General features: G+C 52.4%; 5 protein-coding genes across 5 annotated transcripts; 4 read left to right on the forward strand and 1 right to left on the reverse strand.

The window, feature by feature from the left end:
- Positions 1-529: 529 nt before the first annotated feature.
- On the forward strand, positions 530-1,604 carry C8A04DRAFT_14001 (mPR-like GPCR protein; the record flags this gene model as incomplete). The annotated part of the gene is made up of 3 exons (XM_062777930.1): positions 530-1,081; positions 1,135-1,365; positions 1,422-1,604. The coding sequence occupies 3 exons, from the start codon at positions 530-532 to the stop codon at positions 1,602-1,604; spliced, it is 966 nt and encodes a 321-aa protein (XP_062634881.1).
- A 1,123-nt stretch (positions 1,605-2,727) lies between these two features.
- Positions 2,728-4,334, forward strand: C8A04DRAFT_14035 (peptidase S8/S53 domain-containing protein; the record flags this gene model as incomplete). Its single annotated transcript, XM_062777940.1, has 2 exons — positions 2,728-3,399; positions 3,462-4,334. The coding sequence occupies 2 exons, from the start codon at positions 2,728-2,730 to the stop codon at positions 4,332-4,334; spliced, it is 1,545 nt and encodes a 514-aa protein (XP_062634882.1).
- Positions 4,335-5,247: 913 nt separating this feature from the next.
- C8A04DRAFT_39022 (uncharacterized protein) lies at positions 5,248-6,663 on the forward strand (the record flags this gene model as incomplete). Its single annotated transcript, XM_062784428.1, has 6 exons — positions 5,248-5,396; positions 5,457-5,575; positions 5,636-5,676; positions 5,728-5,814; positions 5,885-6,060; positions 6,129-6,663. 6 exons carry the CDS (start codon positions 5,248-5,250, stop codon positions 6,661-6,663), a joined length of 1,107 nt encoding a protein of 368 aa, XP_062634883.1.
- A 3,102-nt stretch (positions 6,664-9,765) lies between these two features.
- On the forward strand, positions 9,766-10,357 carry C8A04DRAFT_30881 (uncharacterized protein; the record flags this gene model as incomplete). Its single annotated transcript, XM_062781554.1, has 2 exons — positions 9,766-10,026; positions 10,121-10,357. The coding sequence occupies 2 exons, from the start codon at positions 9,766-9,768 to the stop codon at positions 10,355-10,357; spliced, it is 498 nt and encodes a 165-aa protein (XP_062634884.1).
- Positions 10,358-10,842: 485 nt separating this feature from the next.
- C8A04DRAFT_14022 (nucleotide-diphospho-sugar transferase) lies at positions 10,843-11,850 on the reverse strand (the record flags this gene model as incomplete). The annotated part of the gene is made up of 1 exon (XM_062777937.1): positions 10,843-11,850. One exon carries the CDS (start codon positions 11,848-11,850, stop codon positions 10,843-10,845), a length of 1,008 nt encoding a protein of 335 aa, XP_062634885.1.
- Positions 11,851-13,986: the final 2,136 nt, after the last annotated feature.

The following is a 13,986-nucleotide window of genomic DNA, read 5'->3' on the forward strand; positions in this document are numbered from 1 at the left end:
CGGTAACTCTTGGCCCCTCGAAAATGAGAAATCGATCGTGGTCGGTTTCTGGGAGGTTCATTTCGGGCGAATTGTAAAATGTCACTACTGCCGTTAAGAACACTATTTATCAAGAGCCGGTTATCGGTCTGTTCGTCCGGCAAGAGCTGCAATTTACTTTCACCGTTCCGGCTCCACTGGTTGCCCAACCACCATGCGTGTTTGACATTGAGATCGTGGAACCTCACGGTATCAAGGAAGTTGATCAGAATTGAAGCAACTGAATACAGTGAGCGACATCGGTTTAGGGAATTTTGCCGGCATTAATTAGAGACGGCGATGGCTGTAACTAGTTAATGTTCATGGTGCCCGGCGGACTTCGAGGAAATAATTAAACCCTGGACATAGTGCAAATAACAAACTCAAAACTTTTCGCTCTCGGGATCAGCCGGAAGTTCCGGAACAATCACAGGATGAATCCATGGTCACCTCTTGGACAGCTCGCCCTGCCCTACACCCTGAGAACACAGGCATCGTTCATTCGCGCGAGATGTCGTCTCGAAATAGACCATCAGCCCCCATCCAGCGGCAGACGGAAACAACTCCACCACTGCTAAACGCCCCCATCACCTCAACCACTTCACACGTTGCAGAGCGACTCTTTACTAGCAAGGAAGTGCCACCATGGTACAGCGAACCTTTTATCTACACGGGGTATCGCCCCATCAATTATTCGGTTGATTTCTGCCTACGAAGTCTCGCGTACCTGCACAATGAAACCGTCAATATCTTCTCTCATCTCATCCCGGGTTTCATAGCCCTCATCCTTATCAGCATCATCCCACGGTATTTCGATGAACATTTCCCCGACGCCAGTTGGAAAGATATTGTGGTTGTTCAGATATACTTAGCCACCTCAGCTATCTGTTTCACTATCTCTGCCCTATATCACACCCTCCTCTGCCACTCGGAGTGGTATCATGGCCTCTGGGTGCGATTTGACTACACCGCAATCCTCTTCCAGATGTTGGGTTCGTTCGTCTCCGGAATTTACATTGGCTTCTACTGCGAGCCCAACTTGCAGAAACTGTACTGGTCGATGGTAGGTTTCGCTCTCTTGAGTCTAATCCTAACTCCGCTAACACACATGCCTAGATCGGTGGCTTGTCATTGCTCTCGGCAGTCATTGTGCTCAACCCGAAATATCAGAGCCGAAAATGGCGGCCTCTGAGAGTTTCGAGTTTCGTCGCGACTGGCTTCTCCGCCTTTGCCCCCATCATCCATGCAGCTCTCATTTTTCCATATCATCAGCTTGATCAGCAGGCGGGACTGCGGTATTACTACGTCGAGGGTGCTTTGGTCCTGATTGGGACTGTCCACTATATGGTGAGTACAAAACACTCGTGATCATATTCACTCGCCAGTCGCTGATAGTGCCTGAGTCACACTTTCCCGAATCGTGGAAGCCTGGGAAATTTGATATCTGGGGGGCTTCACACCAAATTTTTCACATTTTCGTGGTGCTCTCCGCTGTTGTTCACTTCTACGGAATTTTGTCTGCATTCAGATGGAACTATGAGAATCCCAGGTGTCCGGTGGGTAGTCAGGGTGTCAGTTTTGGATAAGGCGGACTAGGCAATGGGAGTCATGGGGGTTGTTCTAATTTCTGGGAGAGCGCATCCCGGATATGAAGCTCTGGATATCCTCTAGAATATGCACATGCCCACTCAGCTGGCTGTTTCGCGTCTATGGATGCGCTCGTGGGTTTCATTGCAAACGTGTCGGCAAATCCAACTCCCTAAACCTCGTCTGATCGGCGAGGTTGTTGCCGATACCACTGACGGCCAAGTTTATCTTCAGGATTTGGCCCGACAGACACTCCGGTCTCGGAGGGCCGGTCACTTCTGCACTTGAATCATGCCTCTTAGTGTACGTCAGATCCTGGCTCCCGCTCTGGAAAAGCAGCAAGACGTTGGACAACGTAGAAAACTATTTTTATACTTATCGTATCTTAGGCCTTTGTCACTAATAGCCTGAATCGTATCCCGCTCATTGTCGAGGACATACCCATCATCACCGTGCACGCGGACATGGGTCCGTCAGCGTATGCCTACTTAAATACGAGCTGGTGAGCTCCGCAATGCGGCCCGGGGAAACTATGCTAGACCCGAAGAAATCAGATGGGAGCGAGACGGCACAGACCTTCCTATGGTGGTTCAAATTCGGCCTATTCATAAAACCCGAATGAAGGCCAAATGCCTTGGCCGAGGACGAGGTGCAGAGCTTTTGGAAGGAGACGATTCCAGTTGTTGAGAGTATTTTGACCCAGTAAATCATCCCTAGGTAGCTAGGTATTTGTCTGCAGGGCACATGTTCACACCTGAGCGATGAACTTGTGCCCAAGCCAAGGCCGATGGCGCCCATCCACCTTCCGGTCTGGCTCAACGCAGTCATCCAGAAGTGGGCTAGAACGTTGTCAGCTGCAACCACAATTAGCCAATCTCACGATGTTGTGGCCGAAGGATGACCCACATGCGCAGACGGAATAGGAAAGCGAACGGGCCGCAGCAACAAGTCAGAGAAGGGTGGCGTGGGGCTGAACTCGTGTTGACGAGAATATTGAATGACTTGTTGTGCAGGATCGAATGGTATCAATTGTATAAAGATGGGTTGGTTGAAGGCGGGACAATGACTTGGTTAATGTTGTTGCGCTAGTTATCTTACTTGTGCTGAGCTTGCAACGACAGAATGAGGTTACAGTCAGGTTCATTCATCCTGTACCAGGCGTTCGGCGCTCTGGCGTTATGGGCCACCGTCAACGGCCAGGGCGTTGAACCTCGTATCGCACTGAAGTTGACGGATGCAGCGCACGCCAAACAACAAGATGACCCCAACTTCATCACATCGCTTGTCCAGCGGACGCAGCCTCAATCACTGCGCCCGTCCAACCCCAAGGTTGATGTGGACAAGATCCTCAAATCCCAGCGCTTCGAAGACCTCGAATCCCGAGTCCCACCCTCAAATAGGCTAGCGAAACCGGCCTTGCCAAACTTTGATGCGTGGTACAATATCCGCGTCGAGCTTCACCCAGGGGCTTCCAGCAGACGGGCGACTGATAACGGCGCCCCGGCCAATCACACTGGCGTTGACAACCCAACGGTAGCTCTTCCTGCAGACACCCTTGATCTCATCCATCGACTTCACAAGCTGGCCGAGGTGGAAAGCGTGCATGCGCTGTACCCCGGACCACCGCCCAGCGTTAACCCATCGGATGATCCCCGGAGCGTTAATCAGGGGTACTTAAATGCGGCCCCTGAAGGCATCAACGCGCGGTATGCGTGGGGTGTTACTGGCGGAGACGGGACGGGCGTCAACATCATTGATGTAGAGCAGGGGTGGAATTTTAACCATGAAGATTTAGTGAGTTCGCTTTCCCTATGGGCCGCTCAATGTTGTACACGAACTGACAAATTGGCTTCCAGGTCGCGGCTGGCGTGACCTTGATCTCGGGCCGCAACGAAGCCTACTTTTCTCACGGTACCTCTGTGCTCGGGGAGATGGTGATGGTCGACAACACCATTGGCGGGATCGGGATTATCCCCAACGCCAAAGTCCGTGCCGTCTCCCAGCACCGTGAAGATTTCACCTACAACACCGCCGACGCGATTCTTGATGCAGCCGCCCACCTCACCTTCGGCGACATCATCCTCATTGAAGCACAAGAGTTTGACCCCGTCAGCGGCGTCTACTACTGGCCAGTCGAGATTGCCGACGCAAACTTCGACGCCATCCAAGTCGCCACCGCCTTGGGCATCACCGTAGTCCAGGCAGGCTGCAACGGCGCCTACGATCTCGACGCGTACGTGAACCTCGACGGAAAACACATATTTGACCGGTCCAGCCCAGATTTCCGAGACTCCGGGGCCATCATGGTCGGTGGATCGACCTTTACTGTCCCCCACTCGCGGTGGTACAGCTCCAACTATGGTTCCCGCATCGATGTCTACGCCTGGGCTGAAAGCATCGACACCAGCGACAGTGATGACGATGTCGGTTCGGCGAGTTACTACACCAGTTGGTTTGGCGGTACCTCGGGGGCATCTCCCATTATTGTTAGTGCATCCGCCATTATCCAGGGCCTCTCCCTAGCCCAAAACAACGTCAAGCTGGCTCCCGCCGCGCTCCGCGAGATTCTCAGCAACCCGGCTAATAACGGCACGGCCACTGCCAACCCCTCCGTCGACCGCATCGGTGTCATGCCGAATCTTCAAACCATCATCGACACCCACTTCAACGGCACGAACCCCGGATCTGGGTGTAACAAAAAACGTGTGAAACGTGTGAAACGTGTGTGAGATGATTGCGCTGCATCTCGTTGATTATAATTTGGAACAGTGGACGTCGTTTGGGTTCCTTGGAGCATTTTCGGTTTATTATCTTCTCATATATGATGGATCTAGTCTCGAACATGATTAATGAAAGACTTTAGCGTGTTCTTCATGACGGAACCAAGGTCGAAAACATGCTGAATGTGTACCACGAAACAAGTAGGAGTTACCATGCCCTTGGCTACTCCGTGCAAACCTTGTAGCTTGAGATAGTTGTTTTATAGCCGGCCGTATTAAACTACGCAAGAACATCTTGAAATAATAGTTTGGCGTTCAAGCAATCCCTCCTTACTTCCAAATACGCCTCCATCAGCACGCCGGTATGGTAGCCCATCTGTTTGCTAAGGAAGCCATTGAACCAAAACGTGAGTCAGACCAAACACAGAATCTTAATTCCGTCGAGAAATTTAAGGGCAGGGGAATAGTAGAGTGAGCAAGTAACGCGGTACGTTACGATCGCTGGGTTTAATTACGAAGACATGAGCTATGATTTAACATGCTCCTTGAAATTTCGCGGTCTTTACAACCTCGCGAATCTCCGGGCTTCATTGCAAGGCACGTGCATAAGTAGGTACATATGTTGTTTGGACAACTACCCAGGTACATAACGTACAGTGGGCTATGGCACCGCCTTGGAAACTACGAGGGGTGGTATGTGTCCGAGCGCTGGGGGTAGATCGGATTTAACCATCTTTGCAAGCAGCAGGCGCAACCAATTTGGCCACAAGCACATGTAGGAAGAATCAGACGATGGAAAACGCCAGGTCTAAAAGCAGTGGGTTCCATCGCCATGTCGGTGCTTAACCGTCAACTTCGCAGAACGAAATCGAGCGTTCCCTCGCCCCCGATGATACGATCAGCTGCCTGGCTCCCAGCACTCATGTTGGGCCTTTGCAAAGCCCAACCGCATTATCCCTTAGATTCCGTTGACATACTTGCAATTGATAGCCTCCCGTACCTCAGAGCGTGGCTAGAGAAAAATCCACAAGCTGGCTGCACACTCGAGAAAGCTGTCAAGCGGAAGGAATGGTAGGCTTGGATCGAATACGTCATATGCGATGCGGGTGGCGAGGGTTAACAACAACACAGGAGTGACTTGAGCATTGACCAGCGGAATGAGTATATCGATGCTGTTGTGTGCCTCCAGGGTCAGCCTGCTTTGATGAGCAGCCAGGCCCCTGGGGCAAAGAGCCGTTACGATGACTATGGTTAGTGTTGCCTTGTCTTGGGCCACCCTCTCAACAATTGTTAACCTTGAGTCCACCTAGTCGCGGTCCACATCCAACAAACTCCGAGGAACCACATGTCGGTAAGAACCCCTTTGAGCCCTACCGTAACACACAATTGTAACATTCAGCAGACGTTCTTCCTCCCGTGGCACCGATATTTTGTTTGGCACTACGAGCATGCGTTGAGGACGGAGTGCAACTACACTGGATATCAACCTGTAGGTGTCGGATAATCACAATCATGCATCACCAAATGTCTCATCCAGCTAACAGGGGCGCCTCGTTTAGTATTGGAACTGGGACCGTTATGCAAAAGACCCGGTCAACTCCCCGCTCTTCGACGGCAGCGAAGGTAGTATGGGTAGTAATGGCGTCTTCGAACCACATGATGGCGTCCAGATCCCAGGTTATCCCATGCCTCCAGGCGACGGTGGCGGCTGCGTCACTAACGGGCCGTTCAAAGAGTAAATACAGTTTTCAATGCCGTTCGCCGTACTTTTTCATTACGTATTGTCCTACTGACACCACACAGTATGGTCGTCAACCTCGGCCCGGTCGCACCCAGTCTCAAGGTCCAACCTAACCCGCAATCCGATGGACTCGGCTACAACCCACGCTGCTTGCGCCGCGACATCAACAAATACGCCGCTGCCGTGACCACAGCCAATTACACCTATGATCTGATCACAAACAACCATCAGATCTACTGGTTCCAAACCGTCATGGAAGGTCAACCCCAGCTAAAGAAATGGGGCGTGCACACCGGCGGCCATTATACGGTCTCTGGCGATCCGGCCGGAGATTTTTACGTCAGTCCAGGAGACCCCATGTTTTGGCTACATCACGCCATGATTGATCGTGTGTGGTGGATCTGGCAGATGCAAGACTTGGAAACGCGGCTGGCGCAGGTGAGCATGACGAAAACAATGATGAACATTCCGCCGAGTGAGAATGGGACGCTGGATGACTTGAGTGGGTTGGGGTTGTTGGCGGAGGATGTGAAGGTCAGGGAGTTAATGAGTACAATGGGGGGTTTAGGAGGGAAGTTTTGTTATTTGTACGAGTAGGGGTGTCTGCCGAGTTCTAGGACGCTTTTCGGTAATTTATTATTCTCTTGTGTTAAGTGACCAACAGGGTTAGGGTCAGATTGCTGTTCTCACGGCCATGGAATGGTAATAATTTACGTTCCAACCTAATACCTACCATCGCTCCCATGATAATTTACGCATTAGAACTGATTAGTGGAGAAACTAAACCTTGATCGTGCGTTGTGGGCTGACAATGCTATGTCGCTTTCAGTCGATGCGGCCCGATGGTGAGAATGAGGGAGGGGCTGGGGGGTGGTGTTTTCGGCTTTTGCCAGTCCAGTTTTGTGGGTTCCCCAACGTACCACGGGAATAGGACGCAGCAGAACCTTGGTATGCCAACGCCTCATTCGTGATTTGGCGCCAAATGTCCATCCATCCGTTCATCCATCGTTCCATGAGGCAGTCTACCCTGTCCGGCCGGGCCCTCGGCAAATCCCGCTGCTATGTCGCCGACCCAAGTCTTCCCAAGGTGACAACTGCATGGTAAACTGAGGTGGACTTCACAATAATGTGAGTTGGTGAGTGCCAGTGGATACCGTCCTGTGTGTAAGCCCCAAGCGCTATACGGTGGTGGAATAGTGATGTTTGTCCCGTAATATCCCTGACAATCCGCAAACCGGCCGAACCACCCCTAGACAAGGATCATTTGGGATAAGGGCAGATATCCGATTTCGGTTATGACCCTCGGCTTCTTCCCTGTGACAGAATCGGCCTGCCCAATCGAAGAAGCAGTAAACCCGCGCTGCTGAGTTCCTTGAACGCCCCAGAAGGACATTTAATCGGCATGTTCTTGACGATTCTCGGCCGTCACTGACCTGGCGTGAGGGCATGCTTTTGAGAGTCAAGGGGAAGAACGGAATGCCCTGAGGAACGAAGTCCGGAAAGGTTGACACAGTGTTCGATGGACCCGCCAACTGTGCAGCAAGCAGCCTTCTTTCTACCCATGCGCTAATTCCAGCGCTGCAGCTTGAGAGGTCCTTCGTACCATGTTTGAACCTCCCCAGCAACGCTCGATACGTCGCCCTTATCCCTGACCTCAACGACACGACCACCCCACTTGGCCACCCACAAGAACGCTCCTCCTCCTCCTGCAGCCACTGCTCGACTCGGATAGCCACCTCGCGCTGCCGCTCTCGAACGTGTGACTTCCCAACCACCCACTTAGAGGGCTCAACAGGGAAGCTCACCAAACTCCCCTAGGCGAATACGGTATGGCATCATCACCGCAGATATTACCTCAGATTCTGTCTGAGATATCGTCTGCTCAAAACTCGACATTCAAGGTGACAGCTGGACCTTTCAAGGGTGGATCCAACATTGTCTACGTGGTTCAATCCGACCGCGGGGAACATTTGTGTCTCCGCATACCACTAGACGCTGACGCTGCCTGGCCTGCTGCCAGGGGCGCAATTCTTTTAAACGTATGAAACAGCAACAGCCAGCACTTCAAGTTCCAACCATTATCTATACGTCTGAGCGTTATACGATACTGGAATACCTGGTAGGGGCTTCTTTGGGGCCTTGGAACACAGAGGTTTTGACAAAAGAGCGCCTTCGGGTACTTCTCGATCACCTAGCGTCGTTCTTGTTTTCCCTGTGGACGACAGATATGTCAACTATCGACGCTCTAAGTCAGTTTATTTTGTCCAACTTACGAAATGACATTGATACTAACTCTCCGCAGCACCCAGAATAACCTACCGGGAATGGCTCAAAAAGGAGGTTGACCGAGGACTTCGCCGCACACTGCAAGGGAGCTCGTCTTGGGGCAACCCGCTGCACTATCTCTATCGCCGATCCAAGATTGAGGAACTTACGCCTGATCCTGACCATGGGCGTCCTATGATTGAGCACGGAGACTTGAATGCGTGGAATGTTATTGTATGTGATAGAGGACTGTCCGGGTTAGTTTCCTCCCCCCTCCCCGTTACATCTAGCATTTCTAATTCGAGTAATTAAGTGTCATCGATTGGGATACGGCCAAGCTAACTCCCGCTCCTTCTGCCCACAAACACCACTCTTTCTTGCAGACATTCCTGGGTGGCGAAATGATAATGTTCCCGAGGGTATGACGTTCGAAGAAGATCGAGCGTACCTGGAATGTGCGATCGGCAGGTTAGAGGCACGTCTTGGGGGCCCGCGGCGAATTCAAGAACTCCTTTGCACCTCGTTCGAGCGTCAATTCCTAGAGTTATCTCTTCATAACAAGCAGATTAACGAGGAGTATATCAAACGGAGGTTTAATCCGAGAGGGTGGAGTGGGAAGTCAGGACTTGCTCAGTTAGATGATTTTCTTTCGGCTCATGAGCCGATGCAGACTCTCCCTGCTGTCCTAGAGCTCCGAAAGAGCTTAAACCAGGACACTGAAGTGTAAATTGTAATACACAGGTTAAGTCCAACTTTTGTGCTCGCTCGCATGCCTGCGCCTCTTCATTCGCCACGGCGACGGCTGACATCCATTGATGTTATAGTTCAGCTATAAAGGATGGTCAAGGCCAGCAGTAACTCAGCTGTAGGCGACCCAACATCTGCCATCCCGTCGGGCAACGGGAACGGCCGAAGCGTTTGCTTGAACTCAATGATCGTGTGATTGGGCTCTAATTACCTCAATGTGACGATGCACATGCGTGTAAAACACCAGCTGAAAGCTGCCTAGATGTAGGACATGAGCGACAGGAATATGATCCTGTTTGGCAAGGTCAGCTGCAAAACGGCCGCCTATATCACACAGAACTGCGTGATCCGTTCGAGCTCTGGGCGTGATGTCTCACAGTGGCGGCTGTGCCGGCCCGATGCGGCCCGGCAAGCTCTATAACAGGTCAAGTGCCTGAGAAAATACCGTGGTGTACATACCAGACCAGAAAGGGTGTCTGAGACACGTCTACCTAGCTATCCCGTCAAGTCTAATGGGGTTTTGTCCGAACACTGAAGAGAGGGAGAGTGCGGAATAACCAAGTCCGAGGTTAATTACAAGAAAAAAGGCACATAAAGTTAGCTATCTTCCGTCCCCCCTCAGACTTAAATAACACTACCTTACGCTAATGCTCATGTAACACCTTCCAAGTTCTTAGTTTTTTGATCATGAAGTTCTTCGTCCCGTTCCTATTCGCGGGGGTGGCGCTTGCCTCGCGATACACACTCTCGGTGGACCTGATCGAGGCTATGTCCCCCGGGGAAGGTACTGCAAAGATGCTTCCGCGAGACAATGGGGTGCCGTCGGTTGGCTTCACAACTTGTGATTTGGATCTTGCAGTCATCAGCCTCGATGAGCACGGCTTCTTCAATAACGGCTTCGTTATACGGTTGCTTGAGCGAGATAGATGGGCCTTAATCAGAGATCCTGTAAGTGATGGTACAGCTTTGCTGCACGCCGGCAAATACCCGGCTTGGGACCGACTGTTGAAATAAAATTGACAATATAATTGGTAATAATTAGGCCTACGCTGGTGACATTACCGGTCCCTTTACTGTCGATGACATAACCGGCGACTTCATTTATCTTGATGACGCCAAGGGACACCCAGGGGGGCGGTTTTGTGATCCTGCGGAACGGGATCATGGAGCAGATGAGGAACTCGACATCTATCTGTATCACCAGGAGACGCTTGTACATTACTGCCTCGGTCCCGGTTACAAGCTGACCGCCAAGCCTTACACCGGGGCCGACCCATAACGAGTAGATACGTGCTCAATACATGATTATTGCGCCTCGTACATGTGCCCGTTTACGTGCCACGAATCATTAATTTCCCACCCCCTATTAAGAGATGTTGCGACGTTCCCCAGAAGGGAAGAGTTGTCTGAGCCCGCATCAAATATAAGGCTCTCCGTCTAGCCCAACACTGCCGCACACTTCCATTGACACAATCTGCTTTTCACGGACGGTCTACTCCCAACCCGCGTCGTTCAATCATAAAGTTTCTCGCCCCGTTTTCTTCCGCGTCTTGTCTCCTACCGCGCTTGGCTCCGTTCATACTGAACCCAAATCCCACTGACGATTAACTCTAATTGACCGGCGGTAGCGAAGTTGTTCTGGTGAATTGGGTGGCCGATCCGAGGCCCAGAACGAGAACGGCGTGGGCAGACAACGACGGCACAGTCAAGATTGAGAGAACTACTCAAGTTACGGCTTCTGTCATAATTTATTTCATTAATTACCTACTTTCCGAGTGCCAACTGATGCCGCCTTCGCAAATGAAAACGTCTCCTAACATGAAACACCACCCCCAACGCCACCACCAGCGCCCCAACCCCAACAAGCACAGCCTTGACAGGATGATCCGCCACAAGATTAAGAAACACCCCGTCCGGCCCATGCCACGACCTCCCCGTGGCATGTCCCAGCACCCTCCTCCGGTACTTCTCCTCATCCAGTACCCCAACATCCAACCTGGTCCCGGCATCATTCACCCACACATACTGCCTCGCCGCGCCCGTAACCATCAACGGCCCCGACGTCCACAGCACGCGCAAATACGGCAGCAGCACCCGCATCGATGGGGATACCGCGCGACGTTTGGCCTCTTGCAGCGCCCACAGCAGAAAAGGTGACCCCTGCACGGCCATGAAGAAGTGGTTGCTCAGTCCGATGTGGGCTGTCTGAGTCGGGGCGAAAACGGCCTGCAGGCCGAGGCGCTGGACACATTCGGTGTCGGTGACGTTGCGCGGGTAGACGTCGAGATCGGCATAGATGCCGCCCTCGGCGTGGATGATGGCTAGCCGGGCGAGGTCGGCGCGCTGGATGTCGTAGGAGTAGGCGAGGTAGGTGGATAGTAGCCAGGGGTAGGTGGTGGTGATGAGTTGGAGAACGTCGTCATCGGTCCAGAGCTTGACGGTGTACCCGAACGGTTCGAACATGCCCTTCCAGGACTCGTGGGAGGGTCCGAATTCGGTTACGTATGTCTCGACGTTTTTGGTTTTCCAGACTTGGTGGATTGTGTTTGGGATGTTATTGTTACTGCCATGTTGTGATGCTAATTGCGTGGAGTTGATGTTGCCGTTGTTTGTTGGGCAATCGTCGATGACCTGCAGCGACTCAAATAGGTCCCCTTGAAAAAGAAATTCTTGCGATGCATGGCGTTGGCGAATTAACAAGACAACGAGGAGTGAGAGCGAGAAGATGGTGAGAATAAGCTTTTTGCCCCCACCTCGCCGAGGGAAATCCATCACGCGAGGGGACACCATGTTGGGTAATTGTAAGACGATCGGGAAAATAGGGCCAAAAAAGGAAAATAACAATAAAAATAAAAACACCAGCCTCGAGGGTATTACCAAGTGCCTATCAAAACGTGCTAGAATGAAACAAAACAATAATGCTCAACGCCGTGAATCTGTCGACGAACCCCTTGCGGGTGAGAATGGCGGCGACAAATCCGACACTGACATTTGAGCCTTGCATCAGTGACCCCAGACAAACGTGTTCAACCTGTCGTCCGCTTGGCGGGCGAGTAGCGTTCGCCTATGCCCATTTAGTACTGCTCAAGCGACCTCGATTCCTGAGGATGACCCGTGCCGGCCAAGCCCGGGGAATAGACTAAACGGTGGGCCAACAGCGTTGTCAGCAACCAACAGGGCCATCGTCAGACAAACCCGGCCCGTCTGGCACACCTGGGTTGCGGCACCGAAACGACGCGTCACGCTGTTGACCCGCAGCGCCTCTCAAAAGGGCGCATGAGCAGCGAGTGTGCAATGGGACAAAAGTCCCCCACAGTGGTGGCTCAGCCACACCCAATACGAACCTGACCGCATTCGAGGGAAGGTGTTTGAGGCCCGATGCAACGACCGGCATTTGATAGGAGGAAGGAAAAATTCACTCCTGCGCGGAGGCACTTGATGATGAAGCGGAATTGACGGCCAATACGTCCGCGAGGGTATCTGCTCGTTCCCCTCGGGTTGAGTCTTGGCGGGGCGGCTTAATTAATTATTGCTCCTTCGAGGACCGCCTTGCGCAGAGTTGGGCTAAGTGTGCCGAGCTGGGCGATTGGATGGAGAGTCGAAAACGACGACAAACACAAAGAATTGGCTGTAACGGAGAGAAGACGGTGAAGTGGCGCCACCTGTTAAGCCCCGGGGCAGATGTCCCCCAAGGCATGGCGCGTGGCTGGGGAGTTCGCCCCTACTTATTCACTCACTTTGTGGACCTGGAACAGGTAAATTTCTCGCTTGGTTGATGACCTCAATCATCTCAGTGTCAGGGTGTCTTGTTGTCCACGAGATGCCGTCCTTCATGAAGAAAATACCGAGGGCAAGGTGACGTTATGGGTTGAGGTACTGAACTGGGCGCCGAGTGAGTGTGAGCCGGTCCATGGTCTGAAAAGCATCAACCGTGAGCCCTTTCCAGGAAGGTTCTTCTTCAATTGCGTGTCCTGAAAGAACTTGCAAAGGACCGGTACAACGCGCTGAACTGCTCAAGCAAGGCACACCTTCACGGCCGGGCGTCGGCCTCTTGTGCGACATCCTAAGAAGGAATGTCAGTGGACGTTCTCTGTAGTTGGGCTGGGGACGTTCCGGTATCGGTTGAAATCCCGATGATACGCTGCACGACGTAAGCGTCATCCTAAGGTGAGAAAGTCTTCCTAGCTGGGAATCTGAGATAGCTGATGATCATCCGTGGGGAATGGTACGTTGGGGTATGCCCGCACAACTCCGACTGGTCGCCCTCCAAGTGGCTGATGGGCCGCGAGTATGATGCCAGGCTGAGCCAACAATGGAGGCGTCTGTGACATTGACACTGATAACCTCGGTTTGGAATGTCCCCAGGCTGAATGCCGGATAGCCGATGGCGTTGCTGGGCGCGAAATATGCTGGAATTGCCATCGTGATTGGCCTTATGCTACATGGAGTCCTGCTCCGCGGGTGGAGCTTCATCACACCCATGAAACCATCAGAAGGTTCCTTTGGTCGATCGGAAAAGAAATTAATGCGCCGCCGAACAATCCTAGAACTCGCGCAGGTGGCATGGCCCTTTACAATTCGCAAGGCGAGTAGCAAAAAGGAAGTAACAGCCAACGATGGAACAAATCCCAAAAAGATCACCAGCCGACCCTGTCCACCGGCTGAAGAGGGGTGCTTGGCTACGAAAACCCCCGGTGGGTTTTTCTCCGGATTGAACCGGCAGCCTCTCGATCGGTTGTCGAGGGGTGAGGCCGCCGCATAGCCGGCCCCCAGCCAACTACGCCACTTGGCAACTTGGTTTGTATTCTGGAGGCTCGGTGGCAGAAGGGACGTGGAACTTCTACATATACTGTCTGAGTTTGTGGTGGTGAGGAGAGAAGGAGCCTGAGTCTGGTGGGATGGCTTGAA

This window comes from Dichotomopilus funicola, assembly GCF_033296635.1.
Source record: "Dichotomopilus funicola strain CBS 141.50 unplaced genomic scaffold C8A04scaffold_57, whole genome shotgun sequence".
Classification (NCBI taxonomy): Eukaryota; Fungi; Ascomycota; class Sordariomycetes; order Sordariales; family Chaetomiaceae; genus Dichotomopilus; species Dichotomopilus funicola.